Source organism: Coenobita brevimanus, chromosome 97 (genome assembly GCF_032717465.1).
Source record: "Coenobita brevimanus isolate Jiangsu-jjx chromosome 97, ASM3271746v2, whole genome shotgun sequence".
NCBI classification, from domain to species: Eukaryota; Metazoa; Arthropoda; class Malacostraca; order Decapoda; family Coenobitidae; genus Coenobita; species Coenobita brevimanus.
In genome coordinates this window covers 8,723,754-8,744,410 of record NC_137050.1, presented here as the reverse complement: position 1 = coordinate 8,744,410, position 20,657 = coordinate 8,723,754, and the positions used below count along the sequence as shown (strand labels likewise).

Below are 20,657 nucleotides of genomic sequence, written 5' to 3'. Positions count from 1 at the left end.
ATGCAGAAGGGCAGCTGGATCCTGCAGTCCACCAGATTTACATCCCTCAGAACCATAGGTCACATAAATAGCAACAGTGGTGTTCCTTGATTCTATGGACCAGTTGACCTTCAGGACCTGTAAAATACAGCTTGACCATGTAAAGTTAAGCTGGCTGCCAGAGTCACTCATGGGCAAACCAGCTGCAACAGTACATTCATTCATAGGTTGGAATATAGTGTACAATGTGAAAAGTTGTTTTAAATGAAAAAGCACCTACATACTTACTTCATGCACAGGGCAATACAACACCTTGATCACAACATCATGCTATAAGGCCTCCGTCCTGACAACCACCCATCAGAGGTGTCCTTAAATAGAGATGATGAAGTTTTAGATATACTTAGAGCAGGACATCACCCAGCCCTCCTCAGCTACCAGCTTAGACTTGGATTGGGTGGAATCACAGATAACACATACCCAGCTTGTAGATTTGGCCCACATAACGCATATAATGGAATATGATGATATGGAACAGAAATGACAGTGATTAGATGGATGTGTAGTGCATTCTTGGATGCGAGGTGTGGGGGGGCTAGATTTAGGATTAAAGAGTTGAGAGGAAGGATGGGACTAGAGTGTATTGGTGTTGTGATGAGGAGGGGTAGATTGAGATGGTTTGGGCATGTGGAAAGGATGCAAGATGACAGTTGGGTGCAGAAAGTGAGAAGTGTGAGTGCTGGGAGTAGGGTTGCAAGAAGCAGACTGAAAAAGACCTGGGACAAGGTCACAGAGTGTGGCCTCAGGGATAAAGGACTGAATAGGGAGTCTGCCAGAGATTGAGCAGCATGAAGAGCCACCATTAGGTGACCAAGGCCAACATATGCAAGCATGTTGGAGCCTTTATAAATGACACAAATGGAACATTGCACAGCTCATGCCACACTAAGACACATCAACAGTGTAGGGAACCAGTGGGGTGACCACATAGGGGCAGTTACATCCCTGCGGTTGATGGGTCTGCTCAGTCAGATGGGTCGGGGTTGAGCAGCAACATCAACAATATCTAGATACTGAAATTGTTACAAGCCAGGCATACTTCTTTGTTCCAGATATCTGTGTACTGTAATATGTTAAACTTTTACAGCTTTCAACCTTCTGCAGACCTGATTACTGATGGTTTTTCAAAACTTTTGAAAATATACTTTGTTTTGTATTTTGACAAGCAGTTAGAATGACTGATACTCAGGTCAGTACATGCTTATTTCCAGAAACTTCTCAGGAGCCATCAGCAGAATATGACCCACCGTATGACCCCAGTGTTCAAGAGCTAACCATTGAAGATATGATGATGCAGGATGCTGTGAGTGGCCACAATGACCACCAGGGCTACAGAGAAGGCCAATATACTGATGCTTTCACCGGGGCACAGTTTGTAGCCGACACCATAGCAGAGGGAACCAGGGGAACTAGGGAGGAAGTCACCAGAAGACTGAGTGAATTTGAGCCTCTTCTAGATATAACAAAAACTGAGGAGAGGGAGATAACTGATGAGCACCTTAGTGCTATTGATGAGAAGCTGAGTGAACTGGAAAGTGTTGCCTATGGACACCAAATGGATATAGTGGGGAGGATAAGACACCATGAGACCATAGAGGAAACCAAAGATACTGAAAGTCAGGAGAGAAATCTGGGCAGAGTCAGATCACAGGTACCTGTATCTACATCACATGAGACTGGGAGATTAGAATTTGATGGTGCTGAAGTTGGTAAAAATAAAGATACTACAGCATCCAGTCAAACTGTGCCAGAGATGAGTACAGAGATGATGATCATGGAGGAGGCTGCAAGTGGGCATAAAGACAGAATGGTAAGTGAAAGCATTGCCTTCTCTGCAGACCGGACCATAGCAGATATATTAAGTGGTGTCCAACAAGCTGCTGATGTGATGACCGAGAGTGTCAGTGAAACAGAGGACACTATTACCAGAAAACTGAAAGAGTTTGAACCTCTCCTGGATGTATCAAAAATAGAAGAGAAAGAAATCACAGAAGAACACCTAGAAGCACTCAGTGACAAGTTATCTGAGTTGCAAGATGTGGCTTTTGGGCATAACTTGGCAATATTCAAAGAAGTTGAACATTCAAAACCTGTGGAAGAAGTTTTGAGAGATGTTACAGAGCAGTGTATTGCTAAGGAAGAAACTGTGAAAATTGCTGACTCCACCCTAGCTGCTGATGGACAGAATATTGCTGAAGTGAGAGACATAAGGAATTTTGAGAAACATTTATCATCAGCAGTGGGTCAGTCTTCCTCAGGTACTGAAATTACAGATGCAGATAAAGAGTTAAATATTTCCCTATCCCAGGTGGCCAGACCAGTCATTGTAGAAGAGTTGGACACTTCTGCTGTCCATGTTGAGGTACATGTTCCAGTTAAGTCGGAAGTTGAACAAAATCGAGCACCAGTAGAAGATACAAATATTTCGTTAGGTGGAAGTACACCCTTGAATACTAGATTATCTACTGATATAGGTGTACCAGAAGGAACTGAATTTACAACTGACGTGACACCATCACCAGCACTGTCAGAAGTGAAGGTGGAATTATCACAAGTTACCCCATCAGATTTATTGCAAGCTGAGGTGAAGGCTACAGCAGAAGCATCAACTCCACCAACAGTCACAGTTTCTGCTGCTGCTGGCATCAAATCTCCAACAACCAGAGCTGAACAAGCAGTTGGCTCAAATGTGATGTCTCCAATACCAGAGCCTGACAGGACTGATCACACACATGCTTCTGCACACTTAGATAATGCTGAGTCTGGTATATCCACTGCATCTGCTGCTACGGTGGCAGCTGCTGCTGCTGTGGAAAAAAAGTCCTTTAAAAGTCCAGATGATACATTAATTAAGAGTGTAGAGACCAATACTGATATGTCTTCCTCAAGACCAAAACCAAAACTCTTAGGAAGGAAACCACTGGCTAAAGAAAAGCCGAAATCTAGGGTGAGTACAGCAATTTCTGTACTGCATAGTCATCACTGGATCAGTTTTCCATGGTATGTCATTCCCTCTGCTTATGTCTTCCAGTCTGTAATGCACATTGTGTCCCAGACATCTGTCAGTTAATATCAAGGTGTCTTGATTTTAGCATCCATTGACTTTTGACTACACAATTTTGCCAGCTACTGTCTTTGTTTCCTGTTTTTTTGTATACTTCCCATGCTTCATATAGTACTTTACCTTAACTTGGCTTAAATCTTTGTCCCTCTGCAGCTTATTTCATGCAGGTCAGTGGAGGAAAAAGACTACTATGGTTTTGCCTCCTTTCCACAGCATGTCCTTGTGATTAGCATTGCATTTTTGTGTCAGTCTGTTTTTACAGCTCGGCATTAACCCCTTGGGGTCAGGCATTGTTTATAAAAGCAACCTTCATGAGCAGGCATTTTTTGCAAAAAATAGGTGATTTTTCAAAAATTGCTTCTATAATATCTATTAAACTTATCATAAAAATCTTTCTACCTAGCAAAGTACAACTCTTCAGTATTAATCTGGGTGATGTTCCAATGTCTTGTGATTATTTATTGTAGAGCAGTGGTTGAAAACATGAGTGTCTAAACATTCCGGAACAGGGACCGACATCCCCATGACACATGTTCCAGAATGGGAACCAACCTTCAGGGGTTAAAGATAGAGAGAGGGTAGTTTTAGGCCAGGTTAGAGCTAAAGCATTATAATACTGTACTGTACTTTTATTCCTCCTTGTTACTTACTGTTGTTACTCCCATTTAAACAAAATAGTATATTACTGTATAGTCATACTTTTTATTCATTGATAGTCAGTAACTTATATGTGGCTGTACACTGAATAATCCCCCTGTATTGTAGCACCTCTTATTAATCATAATAGTCAAGAAAATTATTGTATTTGATATGTGTATGCAGTCGAATGCTCTACCACTGAGCCACACCCCCTCCACTCACTCGATGTAGTGCTGCTTTGGGTGTCTGTCCCTTCCTTTCTTCCATCATTCCTCTTCTGTTTTTCTTTCCTTCATTCTTTCTTCTTTCTTCTGCCTATGGGTGACTTTACACTCCCTCTTGTGTCTTTCTTCTCTTCATTCTTTCGATGTCCTTCTGCCTATGGGTGACTCTACACTAAGTGACAAACAAAATGGTTTCCTGTACACCAGGAAACCATTTACTACTCTGGGTGGTAACCATATAACCAAATTATGGCGCCTGGTGGTTTAGTGGGTAATTAAGATGCTCCAGTCGGATTGAGCCTGCATAGGTTTCTATCCAAGGGGTGATTGGGGTTTATTGCTCGCGTAATGCCACTCAGGGATGAGTGAGGCTGGTCACTCTCATCTTAAATGTCAGGACCAACTTGCCTAGCCCCGGGTTCCAATGTTCCTCTGTGGGGCGACATTGGATTGGACGATGGATGGATGGTATGTGTATGTAAAATGCAGCCAAAAAGATATATCGGGTGTACAGAAATGTGTGCAGGTGGTCAAACTTTTGAGATGAAGACAGAATTTAGGGGCTTGAAGGATGAGATGGAGGGATTGAGTGGAGAGATATATGAGAGAGGGGTGTGTGAGCTGGGACAGGTCAGTGAAATGGCAGGGGACAGCGCAACATGGAGGCGATTTGTTTGTGACCACCCGTTACGGGATTAAGGCGTCTGGCAATGGATAGACAGATGATAGTGAATGAATGTCAGGCCCATTTCACATAGTATACTTATGAAGATTCTCCCATTTTTGTACTTTCTTTTTCTTTATTTTTGGATCCTGCATCACCCCAGCCTTAAGTGAGAAAAAGAATGATGATAATGATGATGGTTGTGGATACTTTCTTGGGTTATAATGAATAGACTGTATTTGGCCTTTTCAAGTGCAGTGTTGAGGCAGGTAGCTGGATTGTTAGAATTTTGAACTTTTATGTAGGTATAACAAAAGTGTCATCCTAATGTTAATGGACACATGTAACTTCTGGTCATGGTATAAGACTGCACGGTTTAAACAGTGTTCCCTTTATAACTTCAGTAACTTCTGACATCTTCAAACTCATCCTCATCATCCTTAATATTATTTCCCTCTTAAGGATGGTGTAAGGTAGGAATCAAAGGAAGGAGAAAGTAGGAAAATAGAACTACCAACAGCACTTCATGCAGTGAAGTGGGCCAGTCGTTCAGAACATGATTCTAACCACCAGAGCCCTCGTTTCACCCCAGAAACCTAACTAACTGCACATATATGTATTCTGTTTCTTTACAGATGTTCTTCACATACATCTGTCAGATAAAGCAATTCAGTTAACTATCAAGTTAAAAAAGAGTTACCAAACTCTTGTCATGTCCTCCTCCACATAACTCTATCCAACTGACCTGATCCCCTGGCAATTTCCCAACCTTATCACCTTTCATACCTTCACACTCATTTACCACATCTTTCCTCTTTTTTAACCAACCATACCTTCTTCCATATTCAGATTCACATATACACTTTTTACCACCCTGTTTAGAGACAAGGGCACCTAGCCAAATTATGCTGTGGTTATCTCCCCTCCCTTCCTCAGTACCAATGCAAAATACAGCTAACAAACAGCAGTGGAGCTCCTCACACCACAAACACTTAATCACCTCATGCTGCTCACTTTCATTTCACAGGTAGTCCTTCAACATAACCTCAGCAAAAGACCTTGAGTGCCCTGCTGAAGTGGCCAGTTTTTTGCAATCCACTGGGTCCACATTCAATTGAGCCTGGGGTCACAATGACAGCAACAATAACCACCCTATCTACTTCAATTTTGTCCATATGCACACAGTATCCAGTTTTCAGGAGACTTTCTTTCTGCACATTTTTCACAAATCGCAGTTGGTCCTGACATTTAAGATGAGAATGACCAACCTCACTCATCCCTGAGTGGCATTATGTGAGCAATAAACCCCAACCGCCCCTTGGATATAAACCTTCACTGGCTCAATCCGATTGGAGCACAATAATTACCCACTAAACCACCAGGCGCCAAAATTTGGTTATATGGTTACCACCCAGCGTAATAAATGGTTTCCTGGTGTACAGGAAACCATTTGGCTTGTCACTCAGTGTAAAGCCACCCACAGGCAGAAGGAAGAGGAAAGAATGAAGGAATGAAAGACAGAAGAGGGAGTGTAAAGTCAACCGTAGGCAGAAGGACGAGGATGAAAGAAGTAAAAACACGAGTAATGGAGAGAGGGATGGCATTGGTAATGAATGGTGATGGATGGAATATCTCAAATTTGTTGTATGCTGATAGTACTGCTTGCAAGTACCGGACAAGAACTTGGTAGGCTAGTGCAGAGTTTTGCTGATGTCTATAAGCGTTGTTCCTTGAGAGTAAATGTAGAAAAGAGTAAAGTGATGGTTATTGAGAGAAAGAAGGTGACTCCCATTGCAATGTAACAGTGAATGGAGAGAGACTGGATTTGGTGAGAGAGTTCAGATACCTGGGTTAAGTGATAGAAAAGAGAAGAAAATGTGCAAAACAAGTTGAAAGTAGAGTGATAAAAGGAAGAAAAGTAGTTGGTGCAATGAAGGCCTTGATAAGAAACAGAGGCTTGAGTGCTGAAGCTGGACAAGGCTTACATGAAGGAGTGTTAGTGCCAACTTTAACATATGGATGTGAGACTATGGTGTGGTATGAAAATGAAAAGTCAAGAGTAAGAACAGTGGAGATGGGACTGCTGAGGAATATATGTGGAGTACAGAGGGTGGATAGGATACGAAATAATGTGATTCATGAAAGATGCGGAGTGAGGAAGTCGGTGGACACCAGAATTGAAGAGAGTGTACTGAGATGGTATGGTCATGTGGAGAGAATGGATAACAATAGAGTGGTGAAGAAAGTATATCTGAGTGAATTCGAAGGAGGGAGGAGGCGAGGTAGGCCAAGGAGACGGTGGAGAGATATGGTAGATGAATGTGTGAGGAAGAGAGGTTTGGAAGTCGGTGAGGCTATGGAACTGACAGGAGATAGAAGTGGCTGGATGAATTTTGTGAGGAGAAGTGCATGATAAGGGATTTTTGGCACCCCATTTTAACGTGGCAGCGTCTGGATTGACTCTGTCAGATACGATTATGTGAAGCTACAGAATGTGGTGAATGTTTTTGGCGTATCTGATAGAGGCAGGATTCCGGGGGCTTGAATGGTGAGTGAATGGAAGCGTTGCCCATTGGATTGGGCAATTTTGGGCTGTCTGGACATTGCTACTCCTTACCCTGTCCTAGGGTGGGAAAGGAGGTCCGGATGATGATGATGATTCTGTAAAGCCTGACAGGCTGCTAAAAGTGCCCTTTTGACAGCCATGTCACAACTGAAGCATTAAATACTTTACAGTACCTTGTAATTTGTTAAAATAAGAAGTAACAAAAGTATTTAGACCTTTTTCCATGTAGTCTAAACCTACTAACCAATGCATCCCAGTTCACTTCATGCACTGTATTACATATCCTTTCCATTCCTTTGTTTCTCATACCCCTCCACCATCAGGTTTTATTTTTTATTTTCTCATATGAAGTAATCTGTCTCCCAGTCTATCTGTCTGTCGCCAGATGCCATAATCCATTGTACAAATAATAGGACTTTCTGTAATCATGACTGCCCAAAGATTGTAGTAATACCCTAACTTTAATAGCTCTCCATTGGTCTAATGTATTACTATTTTAGCATTAGTACTGCCTTTATTTAAGTTAGTTATATGTGTAACTTTCAATAAAGATTAGTTTGGGTGTTCAGTAAAGAAAAATCATATAGTGCAGAGGAAGGCAAAGTTATAAAATAAAATGATAGTGCATGCATCATCATCCTGACCTTATCCCGAGTGTAAAGATGGGTTGTATACAAAAATCTATCTGTCTATCTATCTATCTATTGCCAGATGCCTCAATCCCGTTTGGGGTGGCCACAAACAAATCACCTCCAAGTCGCCCTGTCCCCTGCCATTTCACTCCCCTGCTCCCAACTCACACCCCCCTCTCTCATATACCTCTCCACCCCATCTCTCCATCTCATCCTCGGCCTCCCCCTCCCTCTTTCCCCCTCCACCTCACTCACATACACTCTCTTCGTCAGTCTTTGACCCTCCATCCTCTCCACATGGCCAAACCACCTCAGTGTGTTCCTCATAACGCTTCCTATCACATCCACATCAACACCACAACGCTCCTTTATATCCTCATTCGTCAGCCTGTCTCTCCATGTGACTCCACAGGCTCCTCTTAAATAACTCATTTCCACGGCTCTCACTCTTGACTTGTGTCCTTCCAACAACGTCCAAGCTTCACTTCCGTACATTAGAGTTGGTATCACAATACTGTCATGTAGTAACTTTTTCACTTCCATGCTCACTTCCCTGTTTCTTATCACTGCTTTCAAAGATAATTTTGCTAAATTGGTACCTTTCTGGTGTACCAACAAGTTTGTCCGGAAAAGAGAAGATTCACTGTACTGTGTTTGCCCCAACAGTTAGCTGAAAATGCTCAGGCGAGAAAAGTTCCTCACTCACGAATTGGCCGTCTAATGTCATTTGGAGGGCTGGCAGCAGGTCTGGGGGTGGGCACTGTGGCTGAGGTAACACGGCGCACATTGGGTCTCAACCAGGGCAAGAACACTGGCTCACTCTTGGATGGGTCACCATTCCTCACTGAGGCTAATGCTAAGAGGATTGTCGACACACTTTGTAGAGTGCGAGGTTAGTCCACCAAGTGATGAGTTCAGAGTTGTATGATTGCCATATACTGTATTGTTAGCTAGAAATAATTGTAAACCCGTTCAAGAGTGGTGCCACACTTTAGTACAGTACTTTGTTACTGGCTGATACTGGGTGAGTTAATATGAGCATTCACAAGCTCCTAAAAATTGCCAGTCTTCACCAGATAATTTGAAAAATAAAAATTCAGTCAACTAAACTACTGTTTTGTAAGTGTTAGGGGTAGCTTGCAGAAGGCAAGTGAACTGATCAATTTTTCTTTCTGTTATTTTATTTTTTTTTTTTTATTTTTTTTTTTTTTGAGATTTACAACATGAAAGGCAAGATTAATTGTATTTTCCTCTGCAGTCCCTTGGATATATAATAACAAGCTAAGTGTCATTATTGTTTATCCATCTACTAAAGTAAGTTAGCTCCATTTGTTTTTAAAATATTATGATTTTAGACTAATGGGGCAGTTATGGGTAATTTGACTTGACACTTGGGACAATTTATATGCTGCAACTTCAAGTACTATCTGAACAGTTGTAGACACTACATTGCAGATTTCAAGGATAATCTGCCAAGTACAGACTAGGTACATGGCTTCCTGAAGAGACATAAAGCCCTGCTCTCCTCCAGGATGCCAAAATATTTCAAGGAAGCTGGCTGCTGTCTCTGAAGAGGCCATAGTGGCCTACTTTAAAAAGCTAGAAGACAGCCTTAGGGGAGTACCTCCTGCAAACATCTTTAGTTGTGATGAAACCAACATCACGGATGATCCTAAGGGAAAGCTCCAGAGACTGTATTCCGGCATGGTATGAAACATACGGAGCGTATCATGAATACAACGAAGAGTTCAACATCCATCGTGTTCTCCATCACTGCCAATGGAAAGCACCTTAGTCCATATGTTATTTACAAGGCTACATGCTTGTAGCAGTCATGGATTGAAGGAGAACCAATTTTTTTTTTTTTTTTTTTTTATGTCCGACTCTGGGCATAGGCTTCACAGCCTGCTTTCAAGGCCCAGTAGCCCTCCTACGTACCGCACACCTCTACATGTCACCACTTCGGTGCTAACACCAACCGTCCATACTGAATACATGCTAGGGCTGTCTCATACAGGACTGGTGTATTGGTCTTGGCGGGGGTATTTTTACGGCATGTTGGCGGGTCATCTGGTAGATCAGTAAAGTCTGATTTTTATGAAATTCAAATCCTTAAACTGTTCCCTGCCCCAGCGGGATTTGAACCCGGGTCCGTTAGGACTGCAGGCCACCTCTCTACCGATTGAGCCACCGCCTGGTGTATATAACCAAATTTCTTCAAGCTGGTTTGATTAAAATGGAAGCAGGGGGAGCGGAGAGGTAAGTCTCCTGAAGGCACACAACCAAAGGACAACACTGGGCAAGAAGGCATTGAAGGTCAGAGCGATTGGAATGAAAACATTGAATGTTTCATTGAAGGAAAGCCCACCAAATCCAATTGCCCCTCATCAGGTGTTGATAAACATTATTTTTCAAACATGTTTTTTCTGTGTTTTTCAATGTCAGAATCTATTTTCACATATGAATTTGGATCATTTTTGTTTCATTACCTATATAGTAATGCATTTTAAGTGTCCTAAATATTGCGCTGCAAACCTTAAAACTATACAACAAAGTAAATAGCCAAAAGTGAGTCAAATAGCCTCATCTTACAGTATGTATATTTATGAAGTTTTATGTATCAGTGCACTTGAAACAGTCCTTTATCAGGTGCAGCATTGAAGTTGGGCCAGATGTTGAGCATCCAGGATAGTGCCCTTATCAACCCCCAGCTGCAAAAGATCTTTGAGCGGGTGCGACAGTCAGCAGATTTCATGCCCAATTGGCAGCTGGAGGTTAGCATTTTCATTCTTTTTTTCTCATACTCTTTCACTTCAGCCCTTTCCCATATTAGTTGACCCTTTTTTTCTTGCAATCCTTTTGATTAGGATAATTACTATTTCTTCTATATATATTTTCCAGTTTATGTATTATCCTTGTCAACACCTTTATTTTCTCTCTTCCATGTTTTCTTGATATGCTATTCATTTTTCTCCCTCCTCTTTCCTTTGCTCATTTACCATATGTTTCTTATATAGAACCTCATGTATACTTTACTTGACAGATTTCAGATATACTGACTCCTCCTTGTTAATCATTTTGCATGTCCTGTCTCTCCCTCTTCTATTATTAATATTCTCCAAGTCATCTCTCCTCCTTCTCTTATATACAGTCAAGTTGCCTAATTCATGTATCTATCAGCCGCGGATATGTAATCCACAGTACTTTGCCCAGCCAGTCCCTATTTTTTTTATTCTGCAGAAAAAACTAAAAAAAAAAAAAAAACAGTTCATAGGTTCCAAAGTGGCTCATTTCTGAGGAGATTTATAATATCTGGGCACCCATGATGTATTCCGCAGCTGCTAGCCAATCACAGACAGCCTAGACCCAGCAGCCAATCACAGCCTGGCCCTGGTGGCAATTGTGTACACTACAGCCACCATGTTTTGTTTACCTCCCGTCCTGCCAACCGCCAACTACGTGTGTTCCCCTGTGTGTTCTGAGCGCTACCTGGCTTCCCCCCCCCTCCCCCCAAGGTTACCTCTCCCTGGGCTTTGTTATGGACTGCCCCAACTTTCCAAGGCGATGTTCAACCGAGCTGGGGTCCAAGATGAAGGCTCCTGTCAGTTTTCAGCAGCGTTTGGACGTTATTCAAGTGGAGAAGGAGAGAAGTTCGCACACTTGGCCAGGGAGTACGGCTTGAATGAGTCAACAGTTCGTTTGTGTTTGCTGTTGGCTAGTTAGGTGTAGGTAGGATGCTGTAGGGGGGTTCCTTTTTTCCCACTGGTTCGTAACTTTGTAAACTGCGGAATTTATAATCCACGGGTAGGTACCAGTCTCTAATTGCTGTGAATTAGGCGACTTGACTGTATATATACTATATATATATATATATATATATATATATATATATATATAGATAGATATATATAGATATATAGATATATATATATATATATATATATATATATATATATATATATATATATTTTTTTGCGTATTGTATCATTTATAAAGGCTTCAGTGTGCTTGCATGTTTTGGCCTTGGTCACATAATGGCTGCTGTCTACGCTGCCTGATCTCTGGCAGCTTCCCTATTCAGTCCCTTAGTCCTAAGGTCACGCTCAGTGACCTCGTCCCAGAGCTTTCTTGGTCTGCCTCTCACAACCCAACCCCCACCTTTCACACTTCTCATTTTCCACACTCAGTTGTCAACCCCCATCCTCTCCACGTGCCTGAACCATTTCAACCCATCTCTCTTCATCACAACACCAGTACACTCCAGTCCCATCTCCTGTATTTTTATGAAAATAGTAGTGGCAAAGGCCTTTGTTGTTAAGCAGTTGATTTGATGGAGGATTATGCTGTATTGGTTATTTTAAGAAAATATCACAGTATTTCTAAGTCACTTCCATCATGATCTGTAGATCTTGCTTGATAAAGTATTACCGGTACTGTTGGTGTTTTTGTACTTTTGTCATACTTAAGCTTCTAAACAGGTCTGACTTTTGCCAGCAGTACCATATCCCTGCTGTATTTTCATCAGAGTATTTCTGCCATGTTGAAGTTGGGGACGCTCACCATCCACTCACTCGATGTAGTGCTGCTCGTGGGTAACTGCCCTTTCCTGTCTTCCTTTCTTCCTTCCGCTTCTGTCTATATTTCCTTCATTCTTTCCTCGTCCTTCTGCCTATGGATGAAATTACACTTCCTCTTCCGTCTTTCTTTCCTTCATTCTTTCCTCTTCTTTCTGCTTGTGGATGACTCGAGTCTACACTGAGTAACAAGCCAAATGGTTTCCTGTACACCAGGAAACCATTTACTATGCTGGGTGAGTGACCATATAACCAAATCATGGCATCTGGTGGTTTAGTGGGTAATGAAGGAGCTCTAACCAGAGTAAGTCTATGCATGTTTCTATCCAAGGGGTGGTTGGGGTTTATTGCTCACGTAATGCCACTCAGGGATGAATGAGGCTGGTCACTCTCATCTTAAATGTCAGGACCAACTTGCCAAGCCCCGAGCTCCTATGCTTCTCATGGGGCAGCACAGGAGTAGATGATGATGGATGGATGAAATGTTTGTGGTTTTCAAAGTTTTGCAGGTATAACTTTAATTCCTTCAGCATATTTTTTTTTTTTTTTTTTTTTTTAAATATTATTATTGTCTTCTTGCTACCTCCAGGCAGTATTTTTAAATTACTTTTGGGAGACTTCTCATAGTTTGGGGGTTAATGGAGGTGGGGTCAAAGCCTTCCAATACACAAGGTTCTCTAAAAAATTACTAAAATTATTTTGAACGTAACAAGAATAGTGCAAATATTGTAAATAACATAATTAGCAAAGGAGTTTATTGTACAGGCAGAATCCTATCAGCTAAAAGTACTTTCTTTTTAGAAGTGGTTACTTAATACCATTACACAGTTGATGTAGTGTAAAGCCACGGGTTTTGCACCTAATTGGTTCCGTGAAAAGTACTGCGAACCATGGAAATGCTAAAGTTGGGGCATTGATCCTATGGAAAATAGGCTGATTGATTCCGGGTCCTGTGCCAACTCCCCATAAAATCCATTTATGCAATGTAAAATTTACTGATCACACCAGAAAAGAAACTAGTATTAATACAAAGTACGTGATAGTACAAAGTACATGTTAAGGAAGGAAACTTACTCGGAATGCTGGAGTGAGGTGCTTAATGGAAGGGATGAGGGTGTAATTTCTGAGGCAGATGGTGAGGCTACTGTGCCCCACCACCTCTGGCACCTCCGCCCTCCTCTGCCTCTGCTGCCTCCACCTCTGCCTCTGCTGCCTCCACCTCTCCATACAACACAATGCATTCATCCTGTGCTGCATCTCTTCAGCGGCAATGGCGGCAAACAAGTGACAATCGTTTTCTGTGCGTGTGGTTTGTTTACATTTCCTCATCGCAAACGGAGGGGTTTTCACACGAAACCTGGTGTTTGGGAATATTTGCTGGCCACCACTAACCATGAAACTGCGAACGAAGATGTTGCTAAACTTGGGGGGAACTTTACTGTATCTCTCATTATATCTTTCAGTATTCAGAGGTTTATATCCAGTTTAGTTGAGATTTTTCATGCTAAAAAGGTTACATGAACCCTCATTAACCCCTTCGCAGCAAAAGTGCTTCCTTAAAAAAGAGTAAACTTGTCTGGAAGTAACAGAAGTACACCAGTGAAATATGTTGCCAGATGAAGGGATTAAGCATATGACCGTGTGATGACAGTTGTATCCAGAACAATATAATGTTTTTTTGTGATATTTACATAACAGAGAGCCATAGTGAATCAGCTGGGAGAAGACTGGCGGTCAATGGTTGCTACTTTTGATGAACACCCCTTTGCCGCAGCATCAATAGGGCAGGTGCATCTGGCAACACTTCATGATGGTCGTTCAGTTGCCATGAAGATCCAGTACCCAGGGGTGGCTGAAGGCATAGACAGTGATATCAACAACCTTATCTCAACCCTTAAAGTTGCTAATATCATCCCTGAAGGTATTGTATGATAGAGGATATGTTTTTTTTTTTTGTGCTGTATTTTCAACGTTGTTTTGAAACTGAAGTTTAATTTATTAAGAACTCTACATTCTGTGGAGGTCTTATTGATCATTATTTTTTTGGTGGGGGTAGGGGAGATCTAGAAGGCTGGCATTCCAAGACCATTTGAGATAGAGACTGGGAATTTTTAGGAGTGATGTGTCTTGGTTGCAGCCTTCTTTTGGCACAAGAAAATCCTGGCACTAGTACCCATGTCTCCATGTTTGTTTGGTCTGTCTATGGAAATTTTTAGGGGTGATGTGTCTTGGTTGCAGGCATCTTTTGGCACAAAAAAATCCTGGCACTAATACCCATGTCTCCATGTTTGTTCGGTCTGTCTATGAATGGGGTTATAAAAGAGATACAAGGTAGGGCAGTGGATGTGGGAATGGCCCTAGTGAGAGAGGGCAGTGTTTGGAAACTCCCTGTACTGTTGTTTGCAGATGATACTGTGTTGTTAAGTGAAGACAAAGGGGAGCTGCAAGGCTTGGTGGATGAGTTTGGGAGAGTGTGTAAGAAATGGAATCTAAAGGTAAATGTAGGGAAGAGTAAAGTTGTGGTCTTTGAGAGAGGTGAAGTCAGTGAATGTACAGTGAGGTTGGATGAGGAGGAAATGGAAAATGTAAGCGCATTTAAGTACTTGGGTAGTGTGATGAGTAAGGATGGAGGTTTGGAGGGTGAAGTGCTTGAAAGAGTACAGCAAGGAAGAAAGGTTGCTGGTTCCTTGAAAGCAGTGATAAGAAACAGGGAAGTTAGCATGGAAGTGAAAAAGTTACCACATGACAGCATTGTGATACCAACTCTGACTTATGGAAGTGAAGCTTGGACTTTGTTGGAGGGACAGAAGTCAAGAGTTAGAGCAGTGGAAATGAGTTATTTGAGAGGAGCTTGTGAAGTCACATGGAGAGAAAGACTGACAAATGAGGAAGTGAAGGAGCGTTGTGGTGTGGATGTGGATGTGATAGGAAGCGTTAGGAGATACACATTGAGGTGGTTTGGCCATGTGGAGAGGATGGAGAGTGAGAGACTGATGAGGAGAGTGTATGTGAGCGAGGTGGAAAGGGGGAGAGAGAGGGGGCGGCTGAGGATGAGGTGAAGGGATGGAGTGGAGAGGCATATGTGGGAGGGGGGGTGTGAGCTGAGAGCAGGGCAGTGAAATGGTGGGGGACAGGACGATGTGGAGGTAATTTGTTTGTGGCCACCCCTTATGGGATTGAAGCATCTGGCAATAGACAGAGACTAGTACCCTATATGTTATTTTTTCAATTTTTGCTCCTGCGCAGAATCAGATGCTTTGCAAGTCTTCCAGTATGTAGTCGTGAACATATGTTAGTGCACCTGGGTAGTGATACTGAGATCCAACAAATGCTTTTTGAGATATTGAGGAAAATCAAAATGGCCACCTCATGCCTGAAAATTGTAAATCGGAATGTATCTGGCCGATTTTTACCAAACTCATTGGAAATGTAATGGGTCAGGAGTGAACGTGATTTGCATAGTATGAATTGCCTTGACCTTGACATTGATCTCAAGGTCACAGACCAAAATCAGTAGCAAAATTTGAGTCACACCAAGAGTCGCCTAATGTTAGGTCTACAATGATAACAAAAGTATTTTCATCTGGAATGTGGAGTTCTTTGAATATTGCTTCAGCTTTTTCAGAATTCTAGTTGTTGTTGTTGTTGTTCTTAGATGCTTTCATATTATTTGTTTGTGTGATGACAGGAGTGAGACAGAGAAAGATAGGTTTTGGGATGAACTGCATGAAGTACTAGGAGAAATGCCCAGGAGTTATAAAGTTTTCGTAATGGGCAACATGAATGGGAGAGCAGAGACTGGTCCTGTGAATGATGTAATGGGTAATAATGGAGTGCCAGGAGAGAATGGTAATGGGAAGTGACTGAAGGATATGTCAGGAAAGGAGGTTGAGCATTTGTAACTCTTATTTCAAACACAAAGATGCACATAAATATACATGGTATAGAGGGAATAGGGATCATGTTGAAAGGAGCCTGATTGATTACGTGCTCATGGAGAAATCGATGCTGGGAAGTGTTGCTGATGCAAGGGCAGTGAGAGGACAGTGTGGAGGTCTCTCAGATCATATAATTGTAATATGCAAGATAAAGCTGAGATGAGTGAGATGGACCAAGAGAAGGAGGAGCAGGCAGGGAGAGAGAGACTGAAAGTCGAGAAGCTGATGGTCAAAGAAATGGCTGATGAATACAGGGCCAAAGTAGGGGAGGAATTAGAATCAGTGAATTGGAATGGAATGGATCTGTACAGCTTGTGGAATGCATATAGGGATTCCTTAGTTAGAAATGCTAAAGCGATGTGTGGTGTGGCAAGAGTAACAAGAAAAAAGAAAGGTACGGCATGGTGGGATGAAGAAGTTAAGAGAGCAGTGGAGGAAAAGAAGAAGTGGCTAGAGTGGATACAGGACAGGGGTTCAGTTGAAATAAGAGCTGAATATATTGAGAGCAAGAAGCATATAAAGAGACTAATGAAGAGGGAAAAGGAGGAGGTAAATGATGATCTAGGAAGAAAAATGAATGCAGATTACGCTGAAAGTAGGAGTTATTCTGGAAAGAGGTGCAGAAATGTAGAAGTAACATTGGAAAGAAATGTGAAAGTGTGAAGGATGTAAGTGGTCGATTATTAACCCATGGGGGTGAAGGAAGGACCAGATGGATTGAATAATTTGAAAGTCTGGTGAATGGGAATGGAGAGAGTAAAGCAGCTGTTAACATGAGTGGTTTTGGGGGTGTATAGAGAAGGAATGCAGTGCCAGGAAATGTGACGCTTGCAGAGGTGAAGAAAACTATGAAGCGGCTGAAAAATGGGAAAGCCGCTGGGGTTGGTGAGGTGATTAAGTGTAGTGGAGAGAGTGGAATGAAATACATGTTGGAGATATGTAAGAAGGCAATGGATGAGTGAAAGTGTACCAAAAGAGTGGAAAAAGGCAGTGATTGTACCCATGTACAAAAATAAAGGTGAGTGAAGTGAGTGCAAGAATTATCATGATATAAGTCTTTTGAGTGTTGTAGGGAAGGCATAAGAAAGAATTATTATAGAGAAAGTAAGAGAGATATCAAAAGTCCTAGTGAGTGATGAACAGTGTGGCTTTAGGAGTGGCAGAGGATGTGTACAGTAGATCAAATATTTGCAATGAAACAGATAGAGGGGAAGGCTTGTGAACAGATTTATAGTGTTTATGGCATGCATGGATCTGGAAAAAGCATACAACAAAGTAAACAGTGAGGGATTGTGGAAAATTTTGCATGTATACCGTGTAGATGGTAAGCTGCTAGGTGCTGTCAAGAGTTTTTATGATGGTAGTGAGGCATGTGTAAGGGTAAATGGGCATCTAAGTGAATGGTTCACGATCATTGTGGGTGTGCGACAAGTATGTGTGATGTCCCCGTAGTTGTTCAGTATATACTGTATATGGATGGGGTGATGAGAGAAGCAGAAACATGAGTAATGGAGAGAGGGATTGCATTGGTAGTGAATGATGATGGATGGAATATCTCAAATTTGTTTATGCTGATGATGCAGTACTACTTGCAGATACTGGACAGGAGCTTGGTAGACTTGTGCAGAGTTTTGTAGACGCCTGTGAACGTCTTGGATTGAGAGTAAATGTAGAAAAAGAGTAAAGTCATGGTTATGGAGAGAGGTGACCCCCAGTGTGATGTTACAGTGAATGGAGAGAGACTGGAATTGGTGAGAGAGATCAAATACCTGGACATAGTGATAGAAAAGAGAGGAAAATGCGCAGAAGAAGTGGAAAGTAGAGTGACACAAAAAAGGAAAATAGCTGATGCTATGATGGCCTTGATAAGAAACAGAGGCTTGAGTGTTGCAACTGCGCAAGGCATATGTGAAGGAGTGTAAGTGCCAGTTTTAACATACAGATGTAATACTATCGTGTGGCATGAAACTGAAAAGTCATGAGTAGGAGCAGTGATGTATGTGGAGTACAGAGAGTGGATAGGATACAGAATAATGTGATTCGAGAAAGATGAGGAGTGAGGAAGTATGTGGACACCAGAATCAGAGAGAGTGTACTGAGATGGTATGGTCATGTGGAGAGAATCGATGACAATAGAGTGGTGAAAAGAGTATATCTGAGCAACTTTGAAGGAGGGAGGATGCGAGGTAGGCCAAGAAGAAGGTGGAGGAATATGATGGATGAGTGTGAGAGGAAGAGAGGTATGGAAGTTGGTGAGGCTAGGGGACTGACAAGAGATTGAGCTGGCTGGATGAATTTTGCATCGAGAAGTGCATGACCAGGAATTTAACACCCCATTTTAACCTGACAGCACTCAAATTGACTCTGTCAAATAGGCATATGTGAAGCTACAGAACGTGGTGAAACTTTTTTGGCCCATCAGATGGAGCCAGGATTTCGAGGGTTTGAATGATGAGTGAATGGAGGCGTGGCCCATTGAATTGAGCAAACTTTGGCTGTCTGGACATTGCTACTCCTCACCCTGCCCTAGGGTGGGAAAGGAGGTCTGAATGATGATGATGATGATGATGATAATGTTCTTTAGAATACAAACCTCCTTCACTGTTGCTGTACCGTTTCTTCAGGCATCATTAGCAGTTTTGTTTCACTATACTGTACTCCCCTGCATTGCATAAGCATCTTAATAGGGTAACAGAGGTACCACCAAATTATTTTGCTCCTAGTATGGGAGACCTCATAGTGAAGAAGTTTAGGAGAGAACTTTCCATGGAAGGTAAGTACCGTAATTGTAGAACTTTGCAGTGTCATTAAGTGTAGGATATTAGTATGGAAATGAAGAAAGTACTCCTTAAAATTGTATTTCTTTTGAGAGTCTCATGTGAGTGTATGATCACAGCAATAGCTGCAGTATGACTGTGAGAACTGTTAAGATTTGCTAGCTGAAGAAGTTACCTTTAGAAGAAACTGAGGCATTAGCATGATTGATGATGCAAGTAACTGAAATATGTATGGAAAATTTTATGTAGAAAAAAGGTTTCAGGCATAAATTATGGTGCAGTGGAAAGGGTAAAGGGATATAATTTCCAGCAGAACATGCATATTGAATTAGAGAATGCACACAGAGAAATGTGAAAGTTTGAAGAGGAAGATCATATGAGATTTTAAATAAGTACAGTAATTGGAATAACAAAATCCTGGAGTTGATGATAAGAACACTTATGTTAATGTTTTTTCTATCTTGTTAATGTGTTGTATCATTATAGGATTATTTGTGGACTCCATCATAGAGGTGGCCAAGAGAGAACTGGGATGGGAATGTGACTATGTACGTGAAGCTGAGTGTACACAAAGATACCGTGACCTGGTTCAGCCATACCCTGAATACTATGTACCAGAGGTCATTCCACAGCTCTGCTCACAACAGGTAAGTACAGTGCATGATTGCTTTACTGAACTGACATTGTCAGAGTCACCCACATTTCACTCGGTCAGTAATGAAGATAATTATTACAACTGTGCTGGGGGTCTCTCTTTTTTTCGTCATCCTGATGAAGGCAAATTTGACATGGATGAACACATCCCAACCCCAGCAAACCCACTTTTGAAAAGGCAGTTGCGGAACAATGAAATTGTGACAGACATTGTATCTAAACTCTCTGGTAGGTTTCAGCTGTTGACCAGTTACCACTGAAATTTAACACATTATAGGATTTTTGTAACACTGAATCACAAATAAACAAATTCGGAGAGGATAGAGTGTGCACTATCTGCATAACTTGTAATGTTTTTTAACTAGCACATAAAGAAAGATCTGTCCATCCATAAATCATTAATATTGATTGAATTGGTAACAGCCAATCCACATTCTTCCTTTTGAATCCAGGAGGACCTGATGCAAATGAGTGCCTGAAGCTAGGGTATTATAGTCCAGATCATTGAAGTCATGGGTGACGACTATTAAATTACTTTTGGAAATTGTGAAATGACCAAGTAATCAGTAGTGCTGTTACCGATATGATTTGCCGAACCAATAGATCGCTGATATTTGCATTTTTTGCGATAGCAAACCAATACTGATATTTACTGTCAGTATTGGGATATCAGATATGGACGTAACAAACATTAAAATGACTTTTAATGAAGATTTCATTCATTGTTTTGCCTGACTCTGTGTGAAAGAATGTTGTTACCTTGACACTGTTTTGCATCTTAATAATTTTATTTAGAATCGTTAAAGGTTCATAATAATAAGTGGCTGAGTGGAAAAGAAGGGGGGAAAAAAAAAAAGAAAAAAGAAAGAAAAGAACACCAAAAGCA

General features: G+C 41.6%; 1 protein-coding gene across 1 annotated transcript in view; it reads left to right on the top strand.

The window, feature by feature from the left end:
- Positions 1-20,657, top strand: part of Coq8 (ubiquinone biosynthesis protein COQ8, mitochondrial) — a 47,227-nt gene that overhangs the window by 5,513 nt on the left and 21,057 nt on the right. The window contains exons 3-7 of the mRNA XM_080283474.1: positions 1,251-2,986; positions 8,495-8,720; positions 10,478-10,602; positions 14,101-14,323; positions 19,604-19,764. Coding sequence (XP_080139600.1) covers positions 1,251-2,986; positions 8,495-8,720; positions 10,478-10,602; positions 14,101-14,323; positions 19,604-19,764 — 2,471 coding nt within the window. The remainder of the gene's footprint in view (positions 1-1,250; positions 2,987-8,494; positions 8,721-10,477; positions 10,603-14,100; positions 14,324-19,603; positions 19,765-20,657) is intronic.